Source organism: Aethalodelphis obliquidens, unplaced genomic scaffold, assembly GCF_003676395.1.
Source record: "Aethalodelphis obliquidens isolate GAN/ISIS:26980383/991018 unplaced genomic scaffold, ASM367639v1 scaffold9, whole genome shotgun sequence".
Classification (NCBI taxonomy): Eukaryota; Metazoa; Chordata; class Mammalia; order Artiodactyla; family Delphinidae; genus Aethalodelphis; species Aethalodelphis obliquidens.
The window spans coordinates 24082232-24105432 of record NW_020837953.1 but is presented as its reverse complement, the minus strand read 5'-3'; the positions used below and the strand labels follow the sequence as shown (position 1 = coordinate 24105432).

At 38.1% G+C, this 23201-nt stretch overlaps 1 protein-coding gene across 5 annotated transcripts in view; it reads left to right on the top strand.

Annotated features, from left to right (window-relative positions):
* The window catches only part of AGO3 (argonaute RISC catalytic component 3), a 127738-nt gene that overhangs the window by 88923 nt on the left and 15614 nt on the right, over positions 1-23201 (top strand). For all 5 annotated transcript variants that reach the window (XM_027109112.1, XM_027109117.1, XM_027109114.1 and 2 more), the window contains 5 exons: positions 5451-5610; positions 6871-6961; positions 10307-10501; positions 10834-10968; positions 13337-13438. In XM_027109112.1, the coding sequence (XP_026964913.1) occupies positions 5451-5610; positions 6871-6961; positions 10307-10501; positions 10834-10968; positions 13337-13438 (683 nt within the window). The remainder of the gene's footprint in view (positions 1-5450; positions 5611-6870; positions 6962-10306; positions 10502-10833; positions 10969-13336; positions 13439-23201) is intronic.

The following is a 23201-nucleotide window of genomic DNA, read 5'->3' as shown; positions in this document are numbered from 1 at the left end:
TTTCGATAATTCTGTACCACTTCACCGATAGTGTAGATACCTTAGAACAAAGTATTCCCAATTCCTCCCTCCCCCTTACAATATTTCTGTCATTCATTTCACCTATCCATAAGTTGTAACCACACAATATATTGTTGCTATTATTATTTTGAACAGTATCTCTTAGTTCAGTTAAGAATAAGAAAGTAAAAGATTTTATTTTACTTTTATTTATTCCTTCTCTGACCTTTTTTTTATATATAGATCTGGACTTCCGACCTGTATACTTTTCCTTCTTTCTGAAAAATGTCTTTTATCATTTCTTTCAAGGCAAGTCTACTGTCAACAGATTCCCTTAGTTTTTTTTTTTTTTTTTTTTTTTTTTTCCCTTAGTTTTTATTTGTCATATTTCCCCTTCACTTTTTAAAAAATTATTTGCTTATGTTTACTTATAAATCAAATTATCTACTCACATAGTTTCAAGTGTTAAATCATTCTGGAATTCTTATTTTCAAAAACAGCACCTTTATAGCTGTCATCCCATTTGTTTTTCTCATAGAAAAACTCTTTCATCATCTGCCACTTTTTAAATTTAATTTTTGTTTATTGAGTGCTGCTGCCTGTATTTCAGTTTCTTCTGTAGTCCTGCCCTGTTTTGCCAGAACCTTGGGACCTCTACATTTGTCTCATGTTGGTGTAGGTGATGCCTTCTATAAATCAGTCACTTGGTGTCATTTTTTTTTTTTTTTGGCCGCGCTGCGTGACATGCGGGCTTTTAGTTCCCCCACCAGGAATTGAACCCCTTGCAGTGGAAGCGCAGAGTCTTAACCACTGGACCACCAGGGAAGTTCCAGGTGCCAAATTTTGATTGTAGTTTTCATTCCTTCTGAGGTACTGTTTTCATAGGAGTGTTCCTGAATTAACTTTTTTTTTTTTTTTTTTTTTGCGGTACACAGGCCCCTCACTGCTGTGGCCTCTCCTGTTGCGGAGCACAGGCTCCGGACGCGCAGGCTCAGCAGCCATGGCTCACTGTCCCAGCCGCTCCGCGGCATGTGGGATCTTCCCAGACCGGGGCACGAACCCGTGTCCCCTGCATCGGCAGGCGGACTCTCAACCACTGTGCCACCAGGGAAGCCCCTGAATTAACTATTTTTAAACAAGTTTTTGTGTATATGTGTGATAAAATATACATAACATAAAATTTACCATTTTAACCACCTTAAAGTACACAGTTCACTGGCATTAAGTATATTCACAGCATTGTGCAACCATAACTACTGTCCATTTCCAGAACTTTTTCATCATCTCAAACAGAAACTCTGTACCCATTAAATAGTAACACCCCATTCCCCTACCCACCAACACCTGGTAGCCTCTATTCTACTTTCTGTCTCTATGAATTTACCTATTCTAGTAACTTATATAAATGGAATCATATAATACTTATCCCTTTGTTTCTGGCTTATTTCACTTAGGGTAATGTCCTCAAGGTTTATCTATGTTGTAGTATGTATCAGAATTTTCTTCCCCTTTTTTGTTGTAAAATATACTAATATATAAAACAATAATTTACCATTTTAACAAGTATACAGTTCAGTGACATTAAGTACATTCAGTGTTGTACAACCAGCACCACCATCCATCTCCAGAACTTTTTCATCATCCTTAACTGAAACTCAGCACTAACTCCCCATCTCCCCTCCCTCAACCCCTAGAAACCTATATTCTACTTTCTGTCTCTATGAATTTGACTGAATAAATCATATAGTATTTGTCCTTTTGTGACTGTTTATCTCATTAAGCATAATGTCCTTAAGGTTTATCCATGTTATAGTATGTATCAGAATTTTCTTCCTTTTTAAGGGTGAATAATATTCCATTGTATGTATATACACATTTTGTTTATCTATTCATCTATCAGTGGGTACTTGGATTAGTTCCACCTTTGGGCTATTGTGAATAATGCTGCTTTGAACATGAGTATACAGCTCTCTGTTCCAGTCCTTCCTTTCACTTTTCTTGGGTATATTACCAGAAGTGAAATTGCTGGATTATATAATTCTGTTTTAGTTTTTTGAGCAATTGCCTTACTGTTTTGTACAGAGTCTGCACCATTTTGCATTCCTATCAGCAGTGTACAAGGTTCCAGTTTCTCCACGTTCTTGCCAATATTTATTTATTTTAGCCATCCTATTGGGTGTGAAGTAGTATCTCTTTATGGTTTTCATTTGCATTTTCCTAATGATTAGTGATGTGGAACATCTTTTCATGTGTTTACTGAACATTTGTAGATCTTCTTTGGAGAAATGTCTATTCAAGTCCTATGGTCATTTTTATTTGGATTGTTTGGGTTTTTTCTTATTGAGTTATAGGAGTTAGTGTGTGTGGGTTTTTTGTACATGTTGTTTTGTTTTGCTGGTTGGTTGGTTGGTTTGTGGCCACACTGCACAGCTTGTGGAATCTTAGTTCCCCAACCAGGGATTGAACCCAGGCCCTTGGCGGTGAGAGTGTGGAGTCCTAACCACGAGTCCACCAGGGAATTCCCAGGAGTCAGTGTTTAATTGTTCCTGCAGTTAATGGCTTCATCAGCTTCTGCTTCTAATAAGCTGATCTTGGCTGTGATTCTTTGTATTCACCTGTTTTGGGGGTGGCAGTTTTCTCTGATGGATCTAAGACTAAGACAAGTCATTGATTTTCAGTCATTGATTTTTTGTTGTTGTTGTGAAGATGGAAATGATGACTTCTAATCTTTTGTGTGTTGGTGCTATAGTTAATGTCCAGAATGGTATTTTTAAGTACCAATCTGATTTTATCCCCTTCCCTATCACCCCCACTTCAGTAGTTCTTCATTTAACAATTGGTAAAATTGATATTTAAGATTATCTTCCAAAGGTTTGCATGTTCTAATCCGTGACTTTTTTTTTTAATAAATTTATTTATTTTTTATTTTTGGCTGAGTTGGGTCTTCGTTGCTGCACACAGGCTTTCTCTAGTTGTGGCAAGCGGGGGCTACTCTTTATTGCAATGCATGAGCTTCTCATTGCGGTGGCTTCTCCTGTTGCGAAGCATGGGCTCTAGGCGCGCAGGCTTCAGTAGCTCTGGCACGAGGGCTCGGTAGTAGTGGCTCAGGGCTCTAGAGCTCAGGCTCAGTAGTTGTGGCACACAGGCTTAGTTGCTCCGCAGCATGTGGGATCTTCCCAGACCAGGGCTTGAAGCCATGTCCCCTGAACTGGCAGGTGGATTCTTAACCACTGCGCCACCAGGGAAGCCCCTAATCCATGACTTCTTACCTCTTCAGAATTCAGCTCACTTTATGCTTGTTTTTCCCCACAGAAACTCTTTGTTTATCCTCTTCCTTCTACCTGTATTGCTTCTCATAATCCATCTTCCACCCTTTACCAAGTAAACACACATTCTTTTGAATTTTATTTCAGACATCCCTTCCTTGGGGAAGCTTTGCCTGACCTCCCTGACAAGGTCAAATTCTCTCACTTTTAATATCTTACAGCACCTTGTTACCACTCCTTTATGTTGTTTCACAGTTACAATGTTAAATTTGAAGTTATTTAATTAATGGCTATTTCTCTGACTAGACTATAAGCTCTGTGAGGGCAGGAACAATGTCTCTCTTGACTTAACATTGTATATCCAGAGCTTCGCACAGTACTAGCATGTATTAGGTGGCTCATTAAATATTTGTTGAATGACTTAATAAACCTTTTTAGAGGGCAAATTTTCAGTATCTATAAAAATGTTAAGTATATATATCTCTGATCCCTCGATTCTACCTGTAGAAATTTATCCTGAAGCTATAGTTATACAACCAAATGAAAGTTAAATATACAAGGATGTTGTTCATAGCGTTGTTTGAAATAACGGAAACCTGGAAAACGTTAAAAATATGTCGGTGTGTGAGTAGTGGTTAGATACCTCATGGCATTTAAAAACAAAGTAACTGCTGTTGTTATAAATAATAAGGGCATCTATATATTGGCATTCAGAACATACTATATTATTAAGTGAATATGACAAGTTACACAATAGAGTGTATAGTATATTCTCAATTTTTGCTTAAAAGTGTTTTCCATATGTTATATATAAGAAGTTATGGGGCTTCCCTGGTGGCGCAGCGGTTGAGAGTCCGCCTGCCGATGCAGGGGACATGGGCTCGTGCCCCGGTCCGGGAGGATCCCACATGCCGCGGAGCGGCTGGGCCCGTGAGCCATGGCCGCTGGGCCTGCGCGTCCGGAGCCTGTGCTCCGCAACGGGAGAGGCCACAACAGTGAGAGGCCCGCGCACTGCAAAAAAATAAAAAAGAAGAAGAAGTTATGGACACCAAACTCTTTATGGTAGTTACAATGGCAGAGAGGGGGAGAGGAACAGGAAACAGGATAAGGAAAGGAACAGGATAAAAACCTTTATACAGTAATACCTCTATATTTCTAAATTAAAGTTTAGAGAATCGGATTGAAAGCTATAAGTATACTGTGATTATAACTGCATTAAAATAATGCAAATGAGAACCTTATTGGAAGAGAGTACAATTAAATACTAATAAGGGTTTATGTATGATATTTTTCTCTGGTTTTTCGGTTATTGTGGTTATACTATTTTTGTGAAGACAAAAGTATGCTTCCTTATATATGAAGAAAACAACTGGAAAAAATTATCACTAAATACTTAAGCTAATCTTCAAGGCAGTAAGTATACTTTATTTTTTAGGATTATTTTTCATATTTTATAGTTGTATATTGTAGAACACAGTTTTCACAAATGCTGGAAACAGTTCATTCAAAAGATCTAGTTTAAAAAAAAAAGATCTAGTTTATTTTAATTGGCTAGATATCAAGTTAAAACATTTAAGATAGACAGTATATTACTAATTGCACTCTTTTTTTTTTTTAATTTTGGCCGCGCTCGGTCTTCATTGCAGCGTGAGGGCTTCTCTAGTTGTGGCCTGCAGACACAGGCTCCAGAGCACATGGGCTCGGTAGTTGCGGCGCACAGGATTAGTTGCCCCACAGCATGTGGGATCTTAGTTCCTCCACCAGGGATCGAACCTCCGTCCCTGCATTGGAAGGCGTATTCTTAACCACTGGACCACCAGGGAAGTCCCACTAATTGCACTCTTGAATGCCCTCAAAACTCTGCACATTTATATAATCAAATAAGGCAGTATAGGGAATTCCCTGGCGGTCCAGTGGTTAGGATCCGCGCTCTCACTGCAGAGGGCTCGGGTTCAGTCCCCAGTCAGGGAATTAAAATCCCACAAGCCGCGCAGCATGGCTGAAAAAAAAAAAAAAAAAAAAAGGCAGTATACTTTAAATTTTAATAGCATTGTTTCAGTATTGGTATAAGTTTTGGTATCCTGTAATACAGTGATGTATTTCACAAGGGGAAACAACATAGCAGCTTAATTTTCAGTAAAATTTGCCTTTTTATAACCAGAGGTATCTGTATTTGTTCCACAGCGGAGGTGAAACGTGTTGGAGATACACTTTTGGGTATGGCTACACAGTGTGTTCAAGTCAAGAATGTAATAAAAACATCCCCTCAAACGCTCTCAAACCTGTGCCTAAAGATAAATGTTAAACTTGGAGGGATCAATAATATTCTTGTACCTCATCAAAGGTAAGATAAGCTAATCACCTAATGAAATATTAATTTTTCTCTGTATTGCCATATCTAACACCTGTGTAAGAGACAGCTTTGTTGATTCCTGCCAAGGAAAATAAGTAGACATTTTGGCAAAAACTTAGGAGTTTTGATTGGCAAAATTTACAAGATTTCTTTATGAAAAATCCCCTCCCATCTCCATTTTCATTTAGCGTGCAAAGTACCTCATCCCTGGCTAGAAAGTATTGAGGATTTTATTTATTTTTCACTGGAGAGCCCAGCTTGAAGAACTTTCTCATTGTTTGGTAGTCATCTTGAAGCTGGTGTCATGAGGCAACTCACTCACCTAGAAAGTGAGGGAAGCCTTTCTTCCCTCCTTTAGGGGCTTTGGGTGGAGTTGGATGGGGGGGCATGCCAATTAAGTAAATCAATTAAGGAAGCCATATCAACTCCTGGTGGAGTCAGTGGGACAACAGATGTTACTGTTATATCACCATCATGTCTAAGAGCTCTTAGGAAGTATGACACGTAATGACCTAGAAATAGGGTGCTGGGGAAGAGGCTGTTATTTGGAGAATTGAACAACAGGTTTCCTTTTAATAGTTGAAGCAACTAGGGCTCTAAAAAATTAAATATCTTGTTGACACAGAAGCTCTTTTTTTCCTGTTTTTCCATACTGCCTCTATTTCCCATCCCTATTAAATATGAGATTCATAAATGACATGAATATAGAATTTTATCAACAACTCCAAGAGCTAAGAGTCATTTGAATCTTAAAGGATACAGTTTTAAAATAAAATGAAGTGCTAGCTACTTTATGACTATTAAATGTATGTTACTCAAATTTTATACTTTTGGTCAGAGGCGGGGGAGTAGTAGAGTCCCATAATCCCTTCCAATGTGGTTTAATGATTCTTTATCTCCTTGAGAGATTACATTGGCTTAAAATGTAAGTAGGTTAAAGAATTATTGATACAAATCAGTGGATTAATATGAAGAAGTTTATCATTTTATGCCTATTAAGAATGCTAGCAGCAGTTGACCTTTGCAACCACCAGCACCGCTGCTTAAGGCAGAAAACTGCTCTGAATACTTCTCTTACTAGAGATTCATGATTTAAGAGAATAAAGCTGTCAGTAGTTCAAGCCTATGAAGTTGTCTGTAACGGACCTCCTCTGTGCTATGACAGCAACTTGCAGTTGTGTTGCAGTAGTGTGAAATAGGTAAAAGAATAATAAAAAAAATGATCTAACTCTTTTTAAAACTGTGTTTAAGACCTTCTGTGTTCCAGCAACCAGTGATCTTTTTGGGAGCAGATGTCACTCATCCACCAGCTGGTGATGGGAAGAAGCCTTCTATTGCTGCTGTGAGTATCTTTAGACAGGTTTATCTTATCTAAAGTTTAGACAAAGATCAACATTTTGGTTTTAACTTTTTGAATTTTAATTACATTTTCTTTGAAACCAACTTTTATAAATATAAAGTTTAAAAAATATGTTTATAAAGTTTTATAAATATATATATCTATATGTAGATCTATGCAGAGCCAACTTTCAAATGTTCTTTGGGTTTTTTAAAAGAATGATTATTCTCTGGTTTGGAGGCTGCAAGTTCTGTATATATCTATTAAATGAAGTTTATTAATTATATTACTCAACTCTTCTGTATCCTACTTTAATTTGTCTGTTTGACCTCTCCATGGTTGTATATTTTCAGTTACCTTTTGTAATTCAGAGTTTGTTTATGTATTTCAGTAGTGTCTTTGTTACAGAAAGATGCATTACATATAAGTTTGCTGGATTGCATTTTTTTCAGTATAAAATATCTCATCTTTGTCCAGTTTTATACTTTGCACTTGAATTCTTTATTACTGCTCCTCTTACTTTTAACATCTGCCTGTTCTGTCTTTTGCCCACCTTTATATTTGTAACCTTTCTGTGTCAGTTCAAAAGTGTATTTCTTATAAATTTCATAAAGCCAGATGATATTTTACCCAACTTGAAAATTGCTTGACACACCATTGTAGAGCAATTATACTCCAATAAAGATGTTGAAAAAAAGAAAGAAAGAAAGAAAATTGCTTGATTTTAACAAATGCCAACATTTTGAAAATGTCAACATATTTTAGGCATACTTGATAAATTTCAGAAATTAAACTGTAAGACTTTTTATATATTTTTTCTATCATTCATTATAATCTTTACTTTTAAAAATCTGATAAATCTTAATCTTTCCTTGAAAATGATAGTAATATTAAATTTTTCACTGATTTTTCCAAAGCTCTTTTCATTAATGAAAAAAATTGACTTTTATCTATTAATAAATTATATTTCCTTGTATTCTTAATGTTATGCATAAATTGTGTACATTTCAAGTGTCCTAGAGGTAGTATTGAGCAATCTCTGATATTCATTAAAATATTCCTAGAGAAGATAAAATAATACAAAATTTCTAAAGACTTACTTTGGATTTGCTATTTTAGGGTTGTTTTCCAAGGAAGTTTAAGCACATTTAAATTCTTTTGGACTTCTGGGTTGTCATTGTCCTTTTTTGCTAAATCCATTTCTACCAAATATTCACTTTCTTTTATAATTATCAGAGGTCTTGTAAACAGAATTTGATTATTTTTGCTATATATCTTCTATTCCCAAGAACTTAAAGACTAGTGTGAGAAACAATGTAAGTAATAAATGCCATATAGTATAATAGATACTACCATGATAGTGATGTAAATTAAAATTGCAAAAATCTGGTGTGTTGAGGAATTCCAAATGCAGGGAATTGGAATGTAGCATAGCAGACTGTGAGGCTTGTAAGATTTTGTAAGGCTTATTTTGCCATCAGAGGGGGTATGGATTTATTTTTAGCAGTGGAAAAGAAATGGTCAGGTTCCTTTTTTTTTTTTTTTTTTTTTTACTTAGAGAAGATTTAAAAAAGCAGATACAATTCCATGTACCTAAAGAAGTAGACAAGTTGTAGCTCACTTTTTAAAAAACTCTTGGTTATTTTCTAATCTGACCTAAGACTGAAGAGAAATGTAAGAATTTTCCATATCTTGGTTTCTAATAAGATGTTTAAATTACTGACAGGAATTTAGGTACTCTTTTGAAATAGTGTGGTTTTATTTATTTATGTTTTAATTGATGTATAATTGACATATAACATTATTTTAGTTTCAGGTGTATAACATAATTTGATATTCATATATATTGTGAAATGATCACTACAATAAGTCTAGTTAACATCTGTCACCATACATAGTTACAAAAGTTTTTTCTTATGGGGAGAACTTTTTTTTTTTTTTTTTTTGGCTGCTCCGGGTCTTAGTTGTGGCACACAGGATCTTTCCTGGTGGCTCGTGGGCTCAGAGTGTGTGGGCTCTGTAGTTGCAGCGTGAGGGCTCTCTAGTTGTGGCACCCAGGCTTAGTTGCCCCAAGGCATGTTGGGATCTTAGTTCCCTGACCAGGGATCAAACTGGCGTCCCCTGAATTGCAAGTGCTGAGAACTTTTAAGATTTACTCTCTTAGAAATTTTCAAATATGCAGTACAGTATTAACTATAGTCACCATGCTGTACGTTACATCCCCATGGCTTATTTATTTTACATCTGGAAGTTTGTACCTTTTGAGCCATTTCACCCATACCCCACCCCTCTGGCAACCACCAGTCTGTTCTCTATATCTGTGAAATCAGTTGGGATTTTTCGTTTGTTTTTTGTTTTTAGATTCCACATATAAGTGGCATCATATAGTATTTGTCTGACTTATTTCACTTAACATAATGCCCTCAGGGTTCGTTCATGTTGTCACAAATGGCAAGATTTCATTCTTTTTTATGGCCAAATGATATTCTATTGTATGTATATGCCACATTTTCTTTATTCATTCATCCATCAATGGACACTTAGGTTGTTTCCACGTCTTGGCTGTGTAAATAATGCTGCAGTGAACATGGAGGTGCAGAGGTCCATTTTTGAAGCATGACTTTGTTATAGATACTACCCTGGAAGAAAGAGAAGCTGGAGGTAGAATAACCAGCTGGTTCTTGGCCCAGGCTCTGATCACTGATGTGTGAACGCTTTTAAATATTCTGGTTCCAGTGATCATGCTTCAGTAGATCTATGAGTGACTACAGTCAAGGAGAACTTATAAGTTCATGCTTCAGAGTTCCCTCTGCTCCAATCACATAACAATATTAAGAGACAGAGAGAAAAAATTAAGATAGCTGCTCTCAAAACCAAGATTTAAAATTTATGAAGCATAAGAGTTTTTAAGGTAATGCCAAAGTCATCTTGAATATGGCTTCTGGGATAGTTTGCTAAACTGTAAGAGCTATAAAGAGAAATCAAGAGTTTGAATGGACCTTTTTTATTTATCTCCTTCCTCTATGTACATCTCTTTGTCTTTCTATCCTTACTAATATTTAGGTTTACCAGCAACATCTGTAAATTAGAGCCAAATTGTTAAATATAAAGTACAGCCTACTTATGGGAAAATAGTTTTTGACCCTAGACTGTGTCTTTTATTTTGTTCTTCACTGGAATTATCTATTTTTATTACTTTCAAAATGAACTGTGATAAATAGTTAAGGTTATAATAAAATACAAATTTAAATGAAATCCTTTTTTTTTCAACTTTTTTATGGTAAAATTCATATTCATATAGTTTTGAATACCTTAATTTCTATGTTTTCTTTACTTTTTTCAACCTAGGTTGTAGGTAGTATGGATGCCCACCCAAGCAGATACTGTGCTACAGTAAGAGTTCAGAGACCCCGACAGGAGATCATCCAGGACCTTGCCTCCATGGTCCGAGAACTTCTCATTCAGTTTTATAAGTCAACTCGGTTCAAACCTACTCGTATCATCTTTTATCGGGATGGTGTTTCAGAGGGACAGTTTAGGCAGGTTGGTTGCCTGGGATTCTCATCATACTGTGGTTAAATCAGATACTGTGTTTATAATATGGTGTCCAGTTCTGAAGTTAGGAGCCTTAATTGAGAGTTCCTAAAGTCAAATTTTGATACTTCCTTAGATTTTCCCTTTTAAAATATTTACTGGATATGTAAGCCTTGATCGCTAAGACCATGCTCTGATAATAGTTAAAATGGAATAGAGAAGTATAATTAGCTGTGAGGTGATGAATTTAAGAAATTCTAAGTCTAAATCATTGTCTTACTTTGAAGTATGTATAGGAGAACAACTGACTAGATCAAGTCTTTCCATTTCATCTTCTCTAGGTATTATATTATGAACTACTAGCAATTCGAGAAGCCTGCATCAGTTTGGAGAAAGACTATCAACCTGGAATAACTTACATTGTAGTTCAGAAGAGACATCACACTCGATTATTTTGTGCTGATAGGACTGAAAGGGTAATCTTACATTTATTGTGATACTATTATAAGCAAAGGTTATCTAACATAGTTCATAGAGCACTTAACAAAGGCTCTCTGCCAACAGCAGAGTTTCTGATATATAGTAGTAGGTTACAGCAAAGCAGATTGATTATGAGTATAGGAGCATCAAAATAAGTTAATTTTTAACTTTCTAGAATTTCTAGTAACACTCCAAATGTTCAAAATCCCATTATACTTTTTTGTTGTTGTGAAGAAACTCATAGTTTTAAAATTGTTCTTTTTATTCATATTTTCCTTAAATGTTCAGAAGAAAAAAGGTATGTTCTATTTTTTAAATATCTTGTAAAAATTAATTTTACAAGCTAGGGACATTCTAGAGTGATTAGTGAAAATTCATGCAAACTAACTTTCATTTTCAGTGCTCTGCCCCCATCCTGTAAACCTTAGAGCAGAGAAATCTGAGGAGTACAAGGGTCAGAGTCCCCTTGGGAAAGGGGATCAATAGAAAAGACTGAAAAAGAAAGGAGTGTGTCTTGTCTTTGGTACATATTTGGTCTTTGATTACACTGGTTGTGTAGCTTTGGGCAAGTAACTTAACATCTCTGTGCCAGTTTCTTTCTGAGCAAGGCTTGGATAATATTAATATTTGCCTTATTTGGGTTTTTGAAAGGGTTTTTTTTTAAATTAAAATGTGTAATGTACTTAGAACGGTGCTTAGGCACACGCTAAGCACTCAGTGGAGGTTACCTAGTTGTAGAGTGGTGATAATGGTGGTAGTGATAGAGAAAAAGAGGGCATAATGGCAGGCACTGTTCTGGATATTTTTTATAAATTTAGCTCATTTAACCCTCACAAACAACACTATGAGGTACTTATTATTATCCCCATTTTTCACAGTAGGAGACTGTGGCACGTGGAGGTTAAATTGGTAGAGCTAGGACTCAAAATAGGCAATCTGGCTCCAGAGTACTCTTAATCACTGTCCTATACCACATCTCTAATAGCAGTAATGATAGTTTTATTTTGGCCTCCGTGTTGTTAAAGGCCTGTGCCCCAAATTACATTTCTGTACCTAGAAAACCAAAGGTTTCTTCAAAAGTTAGATCAGGAAAACCTAAGTTAGATTTAATGATTTCTTGCAACTGATGTTTAATTGTGCCTTTCCTTCATTTGTTTGCTTCTCTTTCATCTTTGCTCTAAATCTACTAATCATAATAGATGAGAGATAATTCTAAATGAGGAAATAGGCACAGAGAGGAAAATACTGTGCCCTAGATTTCATGACTAGAAACTGGTGGAGCTCTGATATGAACCCAGGCATTCTGCCGCCTCTCTAAAGAGAATAAAGCTTTTAAATATATATTAATTAGGAGATTTGTGTGTTAAGAATAGGCATAACTTAGTAGTTTATGAACTGTTTTCTTTATTTTGTGATTTGGTGAAGCTAGCTGGTTGGTCCACACAGATATAACTCCAGCCACCACCTGGTAACAGTCCCTCACACAGCAGAAATAATGTCTGAGTCAGTAAAAGAGTCTCTGATTTGTTAGCCTTCTAAACCTCGACTTACAATTAATGAGTTTAAATATGTTAGGGATAAGGAGGTAGAGGTAAGTATGTATATGCATTTAAAGTGTTTTATTAGGAGACTTTCATTATCAGGAGTTTCGAACTTTTTCATTTACATCATGTATTACTCAGAGAAAATCATGGTGTCTGTTTTCTTACAAGATGTTGAAACTGCTAATATAAAATAAAAGAAATAGGGCCTTTGCAGTCATTTCCATGTTTGACTCTCAGTTCTGCCCTTTATTGTATGCTATTGGGCGAGTTATTTTGTATTCCTGAGCTGTAGCTTCCCCCCAGACAAATGGGAATAATACCTAACTTGCAGGATTATGAGGATTAGAAATAACGTATGTAAAGTACCTGGCATATAAATGGTTAACAAATGGTGACTCTAGTTGATGCTGTGGTCAGCATTCTTTCCCTCTAAAAATATAGGGTTCTCTGAGAAAAATGCTAATTTTCATAAAACTGCACATTCAAGAGTACCTGCTCTGCACAGACATCATAAATTGGAGCACTAAACGTAACTTTTTTTAAAAAATTTTTTTAAGTTTTCTACCTGTATTACGATCAACTACCAGCTAAGCATCAGTAGAAACTAATAACTTTGTTATCAGCTTTCACTTTCAGCAACATTTAAGAACAGGAACTAGGACTAGAATAAGGTCTGCTCTTAATGGCTGCTTAAGTAATATTTCAAGCCGAAAATAGTGAAACATGGGATCAGCCTATGTATTTATATCTTTTTAAAAGTGCTTTCAGACACATTCTTTACCTTTGTCTTGTTTGTTTAAACTTTGACCAAACAATCTAGGTCGGAAGAAGTGGCAATATCCCAGCTGGAACAACAGTTGATACAGACATTACACACCCATATGAGTTTGATTTTTACCTCTGTAGCCATGCTGGAATACAGGTAAGCCTATACTTTGGGTGAAATGTTTTTATTCAGGAACTTCTATTCTTAGGCATATTTTTTAAATCTCAGAAAAGAGAGAAAGAAATATTCTTCTCTACACGTCAGATTGTTTCCACGTGAAATTAGAATGAAACTTTCGGTAACTAAATCGTATCCCCTTTTTCACCTTGAGAGGGACTTATTTCTACGGAAGTACCAGAATATAAGTGTTTTAATAGAAGGCATCTCCCTAAACTATGTCCTTAATTTAATGCAAAACTTCAAAAAAATCTAAAATACCTGATTGTTCCTTTGATATATTCTTTTTGATAATAATACTTCATAGAAAACTTTGACACTTACTGGCAGATATTGCGCATGTGAAAGAGTTTAGTTGTAGAATTACAGCTTTAAGTTTCAGTTAAATAATTCTAAGTCTTTTCTTATTTTTCAGAAAATCTTTTTGTTAATTTGTTAGCTGTACTTAGTAAAACATAAGCTGTAATTGAGTGCTTCTCAAACTTTCCAGCAGCAGAGAGTGAATCCACATTCGCAGGATACCTGAGAGAATGTAGCCCAAAACTATTTTAGTTTACTTGCCATTGATTAAAATAGAAATTTCAGGAAGATGTAGCTAACTGTATATCTGAATCTTAAAGCTTTATATGTCCCACATACACTAACCACAGTTTCACTCTTAGGGCTTTAAAATTATTGTCCTACTCATTTATATATGTTCTTATAACTGCTTCTGTTTACAGTCAATGTGGTACATTTTCATGGTGGGTGGTAACAGCAAAACAAAGTTAAAAGTACCTTCTGAGATAAAATCTATTATCATTCGAGTACATATTTTAACCTTAAGTTTCTCTCCATGTATCCCAAGGAACCCTACTGCTATGACTTTTTAGTTAATATAATGGAGGGGGAAAAAAGGTTCTCTATTCACGTAAATTTTAGAAATGCTGGTCAAACAGATTGTTTTTTTACTCTAGAACTTTTGGATACCATCGATATGCAAATGGTTGTTATGAATTTTCAGGACAGGACTATTTCTCCAATGTATTTAACCAGAAACTTTAGGGACCAGTATTTTGGGGGGACACCAAATTGAAACTTTGCTCTAGGCAGCAAATAACCAGGAATATTTCACAGGGACTTTCTGGGCTTTCTCTAGTTGCAGTGAGTGAGGGCTACTCTTCCTTGCAGTGTGCGGGCTTCTCATTGCCATGGCTTCTCTTGTTGCAGAGCACAGCCTCTAGGCGTGCAGGCTTCAGTAGTTGCAGCATGCAAGCTCAGTAGTTGCAGCACATGGGCCCTAGAGTGCACAAGCTTCAGTAGTTGCAGCACAGGGGCTCAGTAGTTGTGGCACACAGGCTCTAGGGTGCACGGGCTACAGTAGTTGTGGCACACGGGCTCAGTAGTTGTGGCTCACGGGCTCTAGAGCACAGACTCAGTAGTTGTGGCACACAGGCTTAGTTGCTCCATGGCATGTGGGATCTTCCCAGACTGGGGATCGAACCCATGTCCCCTGCATTGGCGGGCAGATTCTTAACCACTGTGCCACCAGGGAAGTCCCCAAAGACCGTTCTTTACATGTCTTCCCAGCTTTATTAGACTTTTCTAACTTCTCTGAGATCAAAAGGAGGAGTCTTATATTTTAACAGCTAAAATTAAAATCGAATCATTCCTAACCAGTATGAGATAATTTTTTTGTATCACTACTTTTAACTTTACCAGTGAACAACAGATCCTTTAACAACATTTTGGCCAAATTCTGTAACTTCTTGACATTTATGTTGGTCATATTGGTGTTTACAGCTTAGTTCCGTTTCCTCCCCTCCCCATTTTATTTTGAGATAAAATTCCCATTCATTTTTAAAACTTAAATTTACAAATAAAATTAAAGCTTGGCTTTTCCCTTCTACTCTCCACCTGCCCAAGACAGGCTCTAGAGCTTTGGTCCTAGTGTTTTGAGTAGGGGAGGGGACCATGGCTTGCCTCCGAAATACCTCCTTCCCCTCCTCCTTCTAGGACTCTAACTCATCTGGTACTGCTGACTGCCAGAATGTCAGTAATGGGGAGATGACACAAGTCTTTCTCTAGTCCGTTCTGATTCTTTCTAATCCCTTAGCCTCCATGGAGCTGAGAACCCTCAAAGGGCAGCAGTGTCCTTCTTTAGCCCCATCTGTGGTATAGACCCCAGCCCCTTCTTTAGGTTAGATATCGCATTGCATGGCTCCATGGCCCCTCCTTCTCTACTCAACTTCATTTTTTTAGACTCCCAGAACTGCTTCCAAGAGCTCTCATCGCTCTAGCTGTATGGAGTTGGGAGAGTGGGCCTATGGACTCTGAACTCAGGAATAATCCAGTTGGGGAATGAGATGGGATAGTCTCTCCCTTTCTAACAGGCTCTCATCTTTACAACTCATTCTCTTGGAGTGCCCCTTACATGTCTTTAGCGGAGAGAGAGTGCCTTTCCTCACAACTGAAATTCTGTATTTTCACAAAACTCTCAATCTCTTCCTATATTGAGAGGATGGGGGTAAGGTGAGAAGAGGCCAGAGCCCGGGATTTGATGGTAAGACCTGTCCTGAACTGTCTCCTCTCGGTGAGCCCTTGAGGGAGGGTAGCTGACTCCAAAGGTTGGTAGCTCTTTAGAATGTAAGATGCTTAGCACCTTTAGTCCCCTGCTTTGGACCTTAGTTGAAATTCTAGGACAGCAGGGAAAAAAAATCCTACTTACCATACTGTTAGAAACACATTAACCAGGTGGAGCATGTGACCCCTCTGACCTACCAAAGGAAATTCTTCTGAAGACATAAATGTACCTGTTGAGGAGTGGGCAGCGTCCTAAATTATAACTTCCTAATATGAATCTCCCAAACTTCGAAGATGTCCTTCACTGTGATTTAACATTCCTTTGACTCCACTTTAATTAGCTCTCTCTACCATTTTCTTTGGGTTCCTAACTTGGTCTTTTGCCCCAACACTCAGTACGTGACCCCTTCCTTTTTTCTCACTAAGAAATTACATTGTCAGTCATGCCTACTTTCTTCTCTCCTTTCCCACAGGAAAAAGGGTCAACCTGTAGAACTGTTCTCATTCGCTCTTGCCTGCCTTAAGTTGGCATTAGTTCACCAGTTACCCTCTTTCGTATATCTTCAGTCTCCTTTAAGCTTCTGATTCCATTCCCTTAGCTTATAGTTATCCCTGTCCTAAAATACAGTTCCTTGCTCCTGCTGTTCTCCTTTAAGGTACTGTCTTTCTACCATTTGTCACCAAACTGTTGGTAAAAGGATAGCCTAAACACACTCACCAAAATGGCTAAAATTTTAAAAGACAAACAGTATAAAGGATATAGAGCAACTGGAACTCTTATACTCTCCTGGTAGATGTGTAAATTAATGTGAACATTTTTTAAAATTGGCTGGCATTATCTACTAAACTTAAATATACGTATGCTCTATGACCAGGATTTCCACTCCAAGATAGCCAACAGAAATGCGTATCTATGTTCACCAAAAGATAGTATGTTAATATTCATAGTAACACTGGTCATAATGGTCAATACAAAAACTATCAGTACAAACAGTTCAAATGCCCATGATCAGTAGATTGGATAAATAACTATACAAATGTGATTTATACAACAGTAAGAATGATACAACAGTGTGTATGAATTTCACAATGTCAAATCAAAGAAGCTAGACCCAAAGGGTACATACATTATAAACTTCAAAAACAAGCAAAACTAATCTATGATGTTAAAAGTCAGGTTACAGGGAGCAGGGTGGCAGGTAGGGTAGTGACCCTGAGAGGGCACAAAGGGGCTTTGTGGTTGCAGTTAACATTTAGTTTCTTGATTTGGGTGCTGGTTTCATGGGTATATTCTCTTTGTGAAAAATTCATCAGTCTACATGTATGGTACATGAATTTTTCTCTATATATATTTACTTCTATAAAAGGTTTACCTTAAGAACAAAAAAGACTACACTTATTTCCTCTTCAACTTACAGCAAACTGCCTTCTGCCCCACCGTTATATCTCCTTGATCTCTGTAACTTCTGACGCTGTTATAATCATGCACTCATCAAAACCGTCTACCATTTGGCTTCCACTACACATTTTATCCTACCTGTCATCTTACCCTTATGTTTTTTCTAGGTTTCGTTCTTCTACCCACTTTTTTTTTTTTTTTTTTTGCAGTACGTGGGCCTCTCACTGTTGTGGTCTCTCCCGTTGCGGAGCACAGACTCCGGACACACTGGCAGGCTCAGCGGCCATGGCTCACGGGCCCAGCCGCTCTGCGGCATGTGGGATCCTCCCGGACCGGGGCACGAACCCGTGTCCCCTGCATCGGCAGGCGGACTCTCAACCACTGCGCCACCAGGGAAGCCCCCACCCACCTTTTGAAATTTTAAGTTCAGGGAATTCCCTGGCGGTCCAGTGGTTAGGACTCAGCTCTTTTACTGCCGTGGGCCTGGGTTCAGTCCCTGGTCAGGGAACTAAGATCCTGCAGGCTGTGCAGCACAGCCAAAAAGAAAAAAAATTTAAGTTCAAGTAATATTTATGACTTTGAAATCTCTTTTTACAGATACAACTTTTCTCCTGATTTCCAGATCTTGAAGTTATTTTTGATTGTACCCTCTCACCTGCCACCCTTATCTAATGGAATCCCTGAACTCTACAGAATCTATCTTCTTAGTCTAAGACCTATCTCTTATTCTTTTTTTTCTTTTTTGGCTGTGTTGGGTCTTCGTTGCTGTGCGTGGGCTTTCTCTACTTGTGGCGAGCGGGGGCTACTCTTTGTTGCAGTGCACGGGCTTCTCATCGTCATGGCTTCTCTTGTGCAGCGTGGGCTCTAGGTGCGCGGGCTCAATAGTTGTGGCTCACGGGCTGTAGTGCGTAGCCTCAGTAGTTGTGGCTCACGGGCTTAGTTGCTCCGTGGCATGTGGGATCTTCCCGGACCAGGGCTCGAACCCATGCCCCCTGCATTGGCAAGTGGATTCTTAACCACTGTGCCACCAGGGAAGCCCCTATCTCTTATTCTTATCCTCACCTCCCCTGCTTAGTTCAAGTTCTCATTATTACTTTCCTATCCTGGGTGCCCTCATTTAGTCTGTTCTCATTAGATTAATTAAAACAGGTAAGATCCGGACTTCCCTGGGAGGAGGTAGGATTTGGTAGTAATTTGAACTTTATCCCCAAAATCTTGCACAGTGTCTGAAAAATGATAAATATTTGCTAACGTACGAGCTAACCTGTCTCTTTTCTCCTTTACCACTGCCATTTTCATACTTCATACATTCATCATCTCATACCAGCACTAGTGCACCAGCCTCCTAATTGCTCCCCTTGCTTTTAGTCTCTTCCTGTTTTCTTTTCTTTTTTTCCCATGGGGGTGGTGGTGGTGGTGGTGTTAAAGTAAAAACAAAAAACAGTTCACCCATTTCTCCCACCCCTGCCTCTGGCAACCACCAATCTGTTCTCTGTATCTTTGACCATGCTTTTTAAATTATTTTTCATTCATTCATTTTGATTCCAGATATATGGCATTTGTCTTTCTCTGTCTGACTTATTTTACTTAGCATAATGTCCATATATATATATATCATAATTTCTTTATTTATCCATCGATGGACACTTAGGTTGTTTCCATGTCTTAGCTATTGCAAATATTGCTGCAATGAACATAGTGGTGCATACTTTTTGAATTAGTGTTTTTGTTTTCTTCAGATAAATACCCATAAGTGGAACTGGTAGATCATATGGTATTTCTGTTTTTAATTTTTTGAGGCACCTCCGTACTGTTTTCCATAGTGGCTGCACCAATTTACATTCTCACCAACGGTGTAGGAGGGTTCAAAAGAGAACTCTTATGCATTGTTGGTGGGAAAGTAAACTGGTGCAGCCACTATGGAAAACAGTATGGAGGTTCCTCAAAAAACTAAAAATAGAGTTGCCAAGACTTCCCTGGTGGCGCAGTGGTTAAGAATCTGCCTGCCAATGCAGGGGACATGGGTCCTAGCCCTGGTCCAGGAGATCCCACATTCCACGGAGCAACTAAGCCCATGCAGCACAACTACCAAGCCTGCATTCTAGAGCCTGCGAGTCACAACTACTGAGCCCACGTGCCACAACTACTGAAGCCTGCACGCCTAGAGCCCATGCTCCACAGCAAGAGATACCACCGCAATGAGAAGCCCTCACACAGCAACGAAGAGTAGCCCTGCTCACCGCATCTAGAGAAAGCCTGCATGCAGCAATGAAGACCCAATGCAGCCATAATTAATTAATTAGTTAATTAATTAATTAATTTAAAAAAATAATAATGAAAATAGAGTTGCCATATGATCCTGCAGTCCCACTCTTGGACATATACCCAGAGAAAACTATAAATACAAAAGATACATGTGGGGGGCTTCCCTGGTGGTGCAGTGGTTAAGAATCCACGTGCCAATGCAGGGAACACGGATTCGAGCCCTGGTCTGGGAAGATCCCACATGCCGCGGAGCAACTAGGCCCGTGTGCCACAACTACTGAGCCTGTGCTCTAGAGCCTGTGAGCCACAACTACTGAAGCCCGCGTGCCTAGAGCCCGTGCTCCACAACAAGAGAAGCCACCACGAGAAGCACGTGCACCGCAACAAAGAGTAGCCCCTGCTCACCGCAACTAAAGAAAGCCCACACACAGCAACAAAGACCCAAAGCAGCCAAAGATAGACAGACAGACAGATAGATAGATAGATAGGTAGATAGATAAATTTTTTAAAAAGAAGGAAAGGAAGTGAGGGAATTTAGTAAAAAAAAAAAGGTACATGAGGGACTTCCCTGGTGGTACAGTGGTAAAGAATCTGCTTTCCAATGCAGGGGACATGGGTTCGATCCCTGGTCGGGGAACTAAGATCCCACATGCCGCAGGGCAACTAAACCTGTGCGCCACAACTATTGAGCTCTCACACCTCAATGAGAGAGCCTGCATGCCACAAACTACAGAGCCCATGCACTCTGGAGCCTGTGCGCCACAACTAGAGAAAGAAAAACCAGCATACCACAACTAGAGAGAAGCCCGTGTGCCACAACTAGAGAGAGAAAACCCACGCGCTGCAACAAGAGATCCCGCATGCTTCAACTAAGACCCGACACAGCCAAAAAAAATAGAGAAAATAAATAAATAAATAATTTTTTTAAAAAATTTATTTTTGCAGTACGCGGGCCTCTCACTGCTGTGGTCTCTCCCGTTGTGGAGCACAGGCTCTGGACGCCCAGGCTCAGCGGGCATGGCTCACGGGCCTAGCTGCTCCGTGGCATGTGGGATCTTCCAGGACCGGGGCACGAACCCGTGTCCCCTGCATCGGCAGGCAGACTCTCAACCACTGCGCCACCAGGGAAGCCCAATAAATATTTTTTTTAAGAAAAGAAGATACATGCACTCAAGTGTTCATTGCAGCACTATTTACAATAGCCAGGACATGAATACAACCTAAATGTCCATCAACAGATGAATGGATAAAGAAGATGTGGTATATATTACAATGGAATACTACTCAGCCATAAAAAAGAATGAAATAATGTTATTTGCAGCAACATGGATGGACCTAGAGATTATCCTACTAAGTGAAGTAAGTCAGAAAGAGAAAGACAAATACCATATGGTATCACTTAATGCGGAATCAAAAATATGACACAAATGAACTTATCTACAAAACAGGAACAGACTCACAGACATAGAAAACAGACTTGTGGTTGCTGGGGGTGGCAGGGGTGATGGATGGGGAGTTTGGGACTAGTAGATGCAAACTATTATATATAGAATGGATAAACAACAAGGCCCTACTGTATAGCACAGGGAACTATATTTAGTATCCTGTGATAACCCATAATGGAAAATAATATTAAAAAGAATGTATATATATGTATAACTGAATCACTTTGCTGTATACCAAAAACTAACACGACATTGTAAATCAACTATACTTCAATACAATAAATTTTTTTTTAAAAAAGTTCCCAGGGAATTCCCTGGCAGTCCAGTGGTTAGGACTTCCACGTTTCCATGCAGGGGGCACAAATTCAATCCCTGGAACTAAGATCCCGCATGCCCCACCATGTGCCCCACCCCCCCCAAAAAAAAGTTCCCTTTTCTGTCATCATTAACACTTGTCATTTCTAATCTTTCGGATAATAGTCATTCCAACAAGTATGAGGTGATATCACATTGTGATTTTGATTTGCATTTCCCTGATGAGTAATGATGTTAACCTTTTTTTCATGTGCCTGTTGACCATCTGTATGTCTTCTTTGGAAAAATGTCTATTCAGATCTGCCCGTTTTTCAACTGGATTTTTTTCTTTTGCTATGAATTTTATGAGTTCTTTATATATTTTGGATATTAACCCCTTATCAGATACATGATTTGCAAATATTTTCTCCCATTTAGTAGGTTGCCTTTTTGTTTTCCTGATGGCTTCCTTTGCTGTGCAGAAGCTTTTTAATTTGGTGTAGTCCTACTTGTTTATTTTTGGTTTTGTTGCTTTTGCTTTTGGTGTCAGATCAGAAAAAATCATCACCAAGACCTATGTCAAGGAGCTTATTGCCTATGTTTTCTTCCAGGAGTTTTATGGTTTCAGGTCTTACATTTAAGTCTTTAAACCATTTTGAGTTAATTTTAGTGTATAGTGTATGGTGTAAGATAGCGCTCCATTTTCATTCTTTGCATGTGGCTGTCCAGTTTTCCCAACCCCATTTATTGAAGAGACTGTCCTCTCCCCATTGTAAGTTCTTGCCTCCTTTGTCATAAATTAATTGATCATATATGCATGGTTTATTTCTGGGCTCTATTCTGATCCACTGATCTATCTATGTGCCTGTTTTGACCATACTGTTTAATTAGTATAGCTTTATAATATACAGTCCCCAACATATGATAGTTTGACTATTTTTTGACTTTGCAGTGGTGCAAAAGTGATATGCATTCAGTAGAAACTGTACTTCAGATTTTGAATTTTGGTCTTTTCCCCAGCCAGTGTTACACAGTACAACACTCTCATGATGCTGGGCAGCAGCAGCAAGCCACAGCTGCCAAGCAGTCACATGATCACAGGGTAAAAAACTGATACACTTACAACCATTCTGCACCCATATAGCCATTCTGTTTTTCACTTTCAGTACAGTATTCAATAAATTACATGAGGTATTTAACACTTTATTGTAAAATAAGCTTTGTGTTCGATGATTTTGCCCAACTATTGGCTAACATAAGTGTTCTGAACACGTTTGAGTTAGGCTAGGCTAAGCTATGAGGTTCGGTAGGTTAGGTATATTAAATGCATTTTGACTTAGGATATCTTCAACTTAAAATGGGTTTATTGGAACATAACCCCATCGTAAGTCAACGAAGATCTGTATAATATTTTATTTCTTTTTCTTGGCTAATTTCACTGGCTAGGACTTTCAATAACTATGTTAAATAAAAGTGGTGAGAGTGGGCATCTTTGTCTTTGTTCCTGATCTTAGAGTATGATTGAGTATGATGTTAGCTGTGGGCTTGTCATATGTGGCCTTTATTATGTTGAAGTACGTTCCCTCTGTACCTGTATTGTTCAGTCTTTATTATAAATACTCAAATGCTTTTTCTGCCTCTATTGAGATGATCATATGATTCTTATCCTTCATTTTGTTAATGTGGTGTATCACATTGATTGATTTGCAGATGTTGACCCATCCTTACATCCTAGAATAAATCCCCCTTAATCATGGTTTATGATCCTTTTAATGTA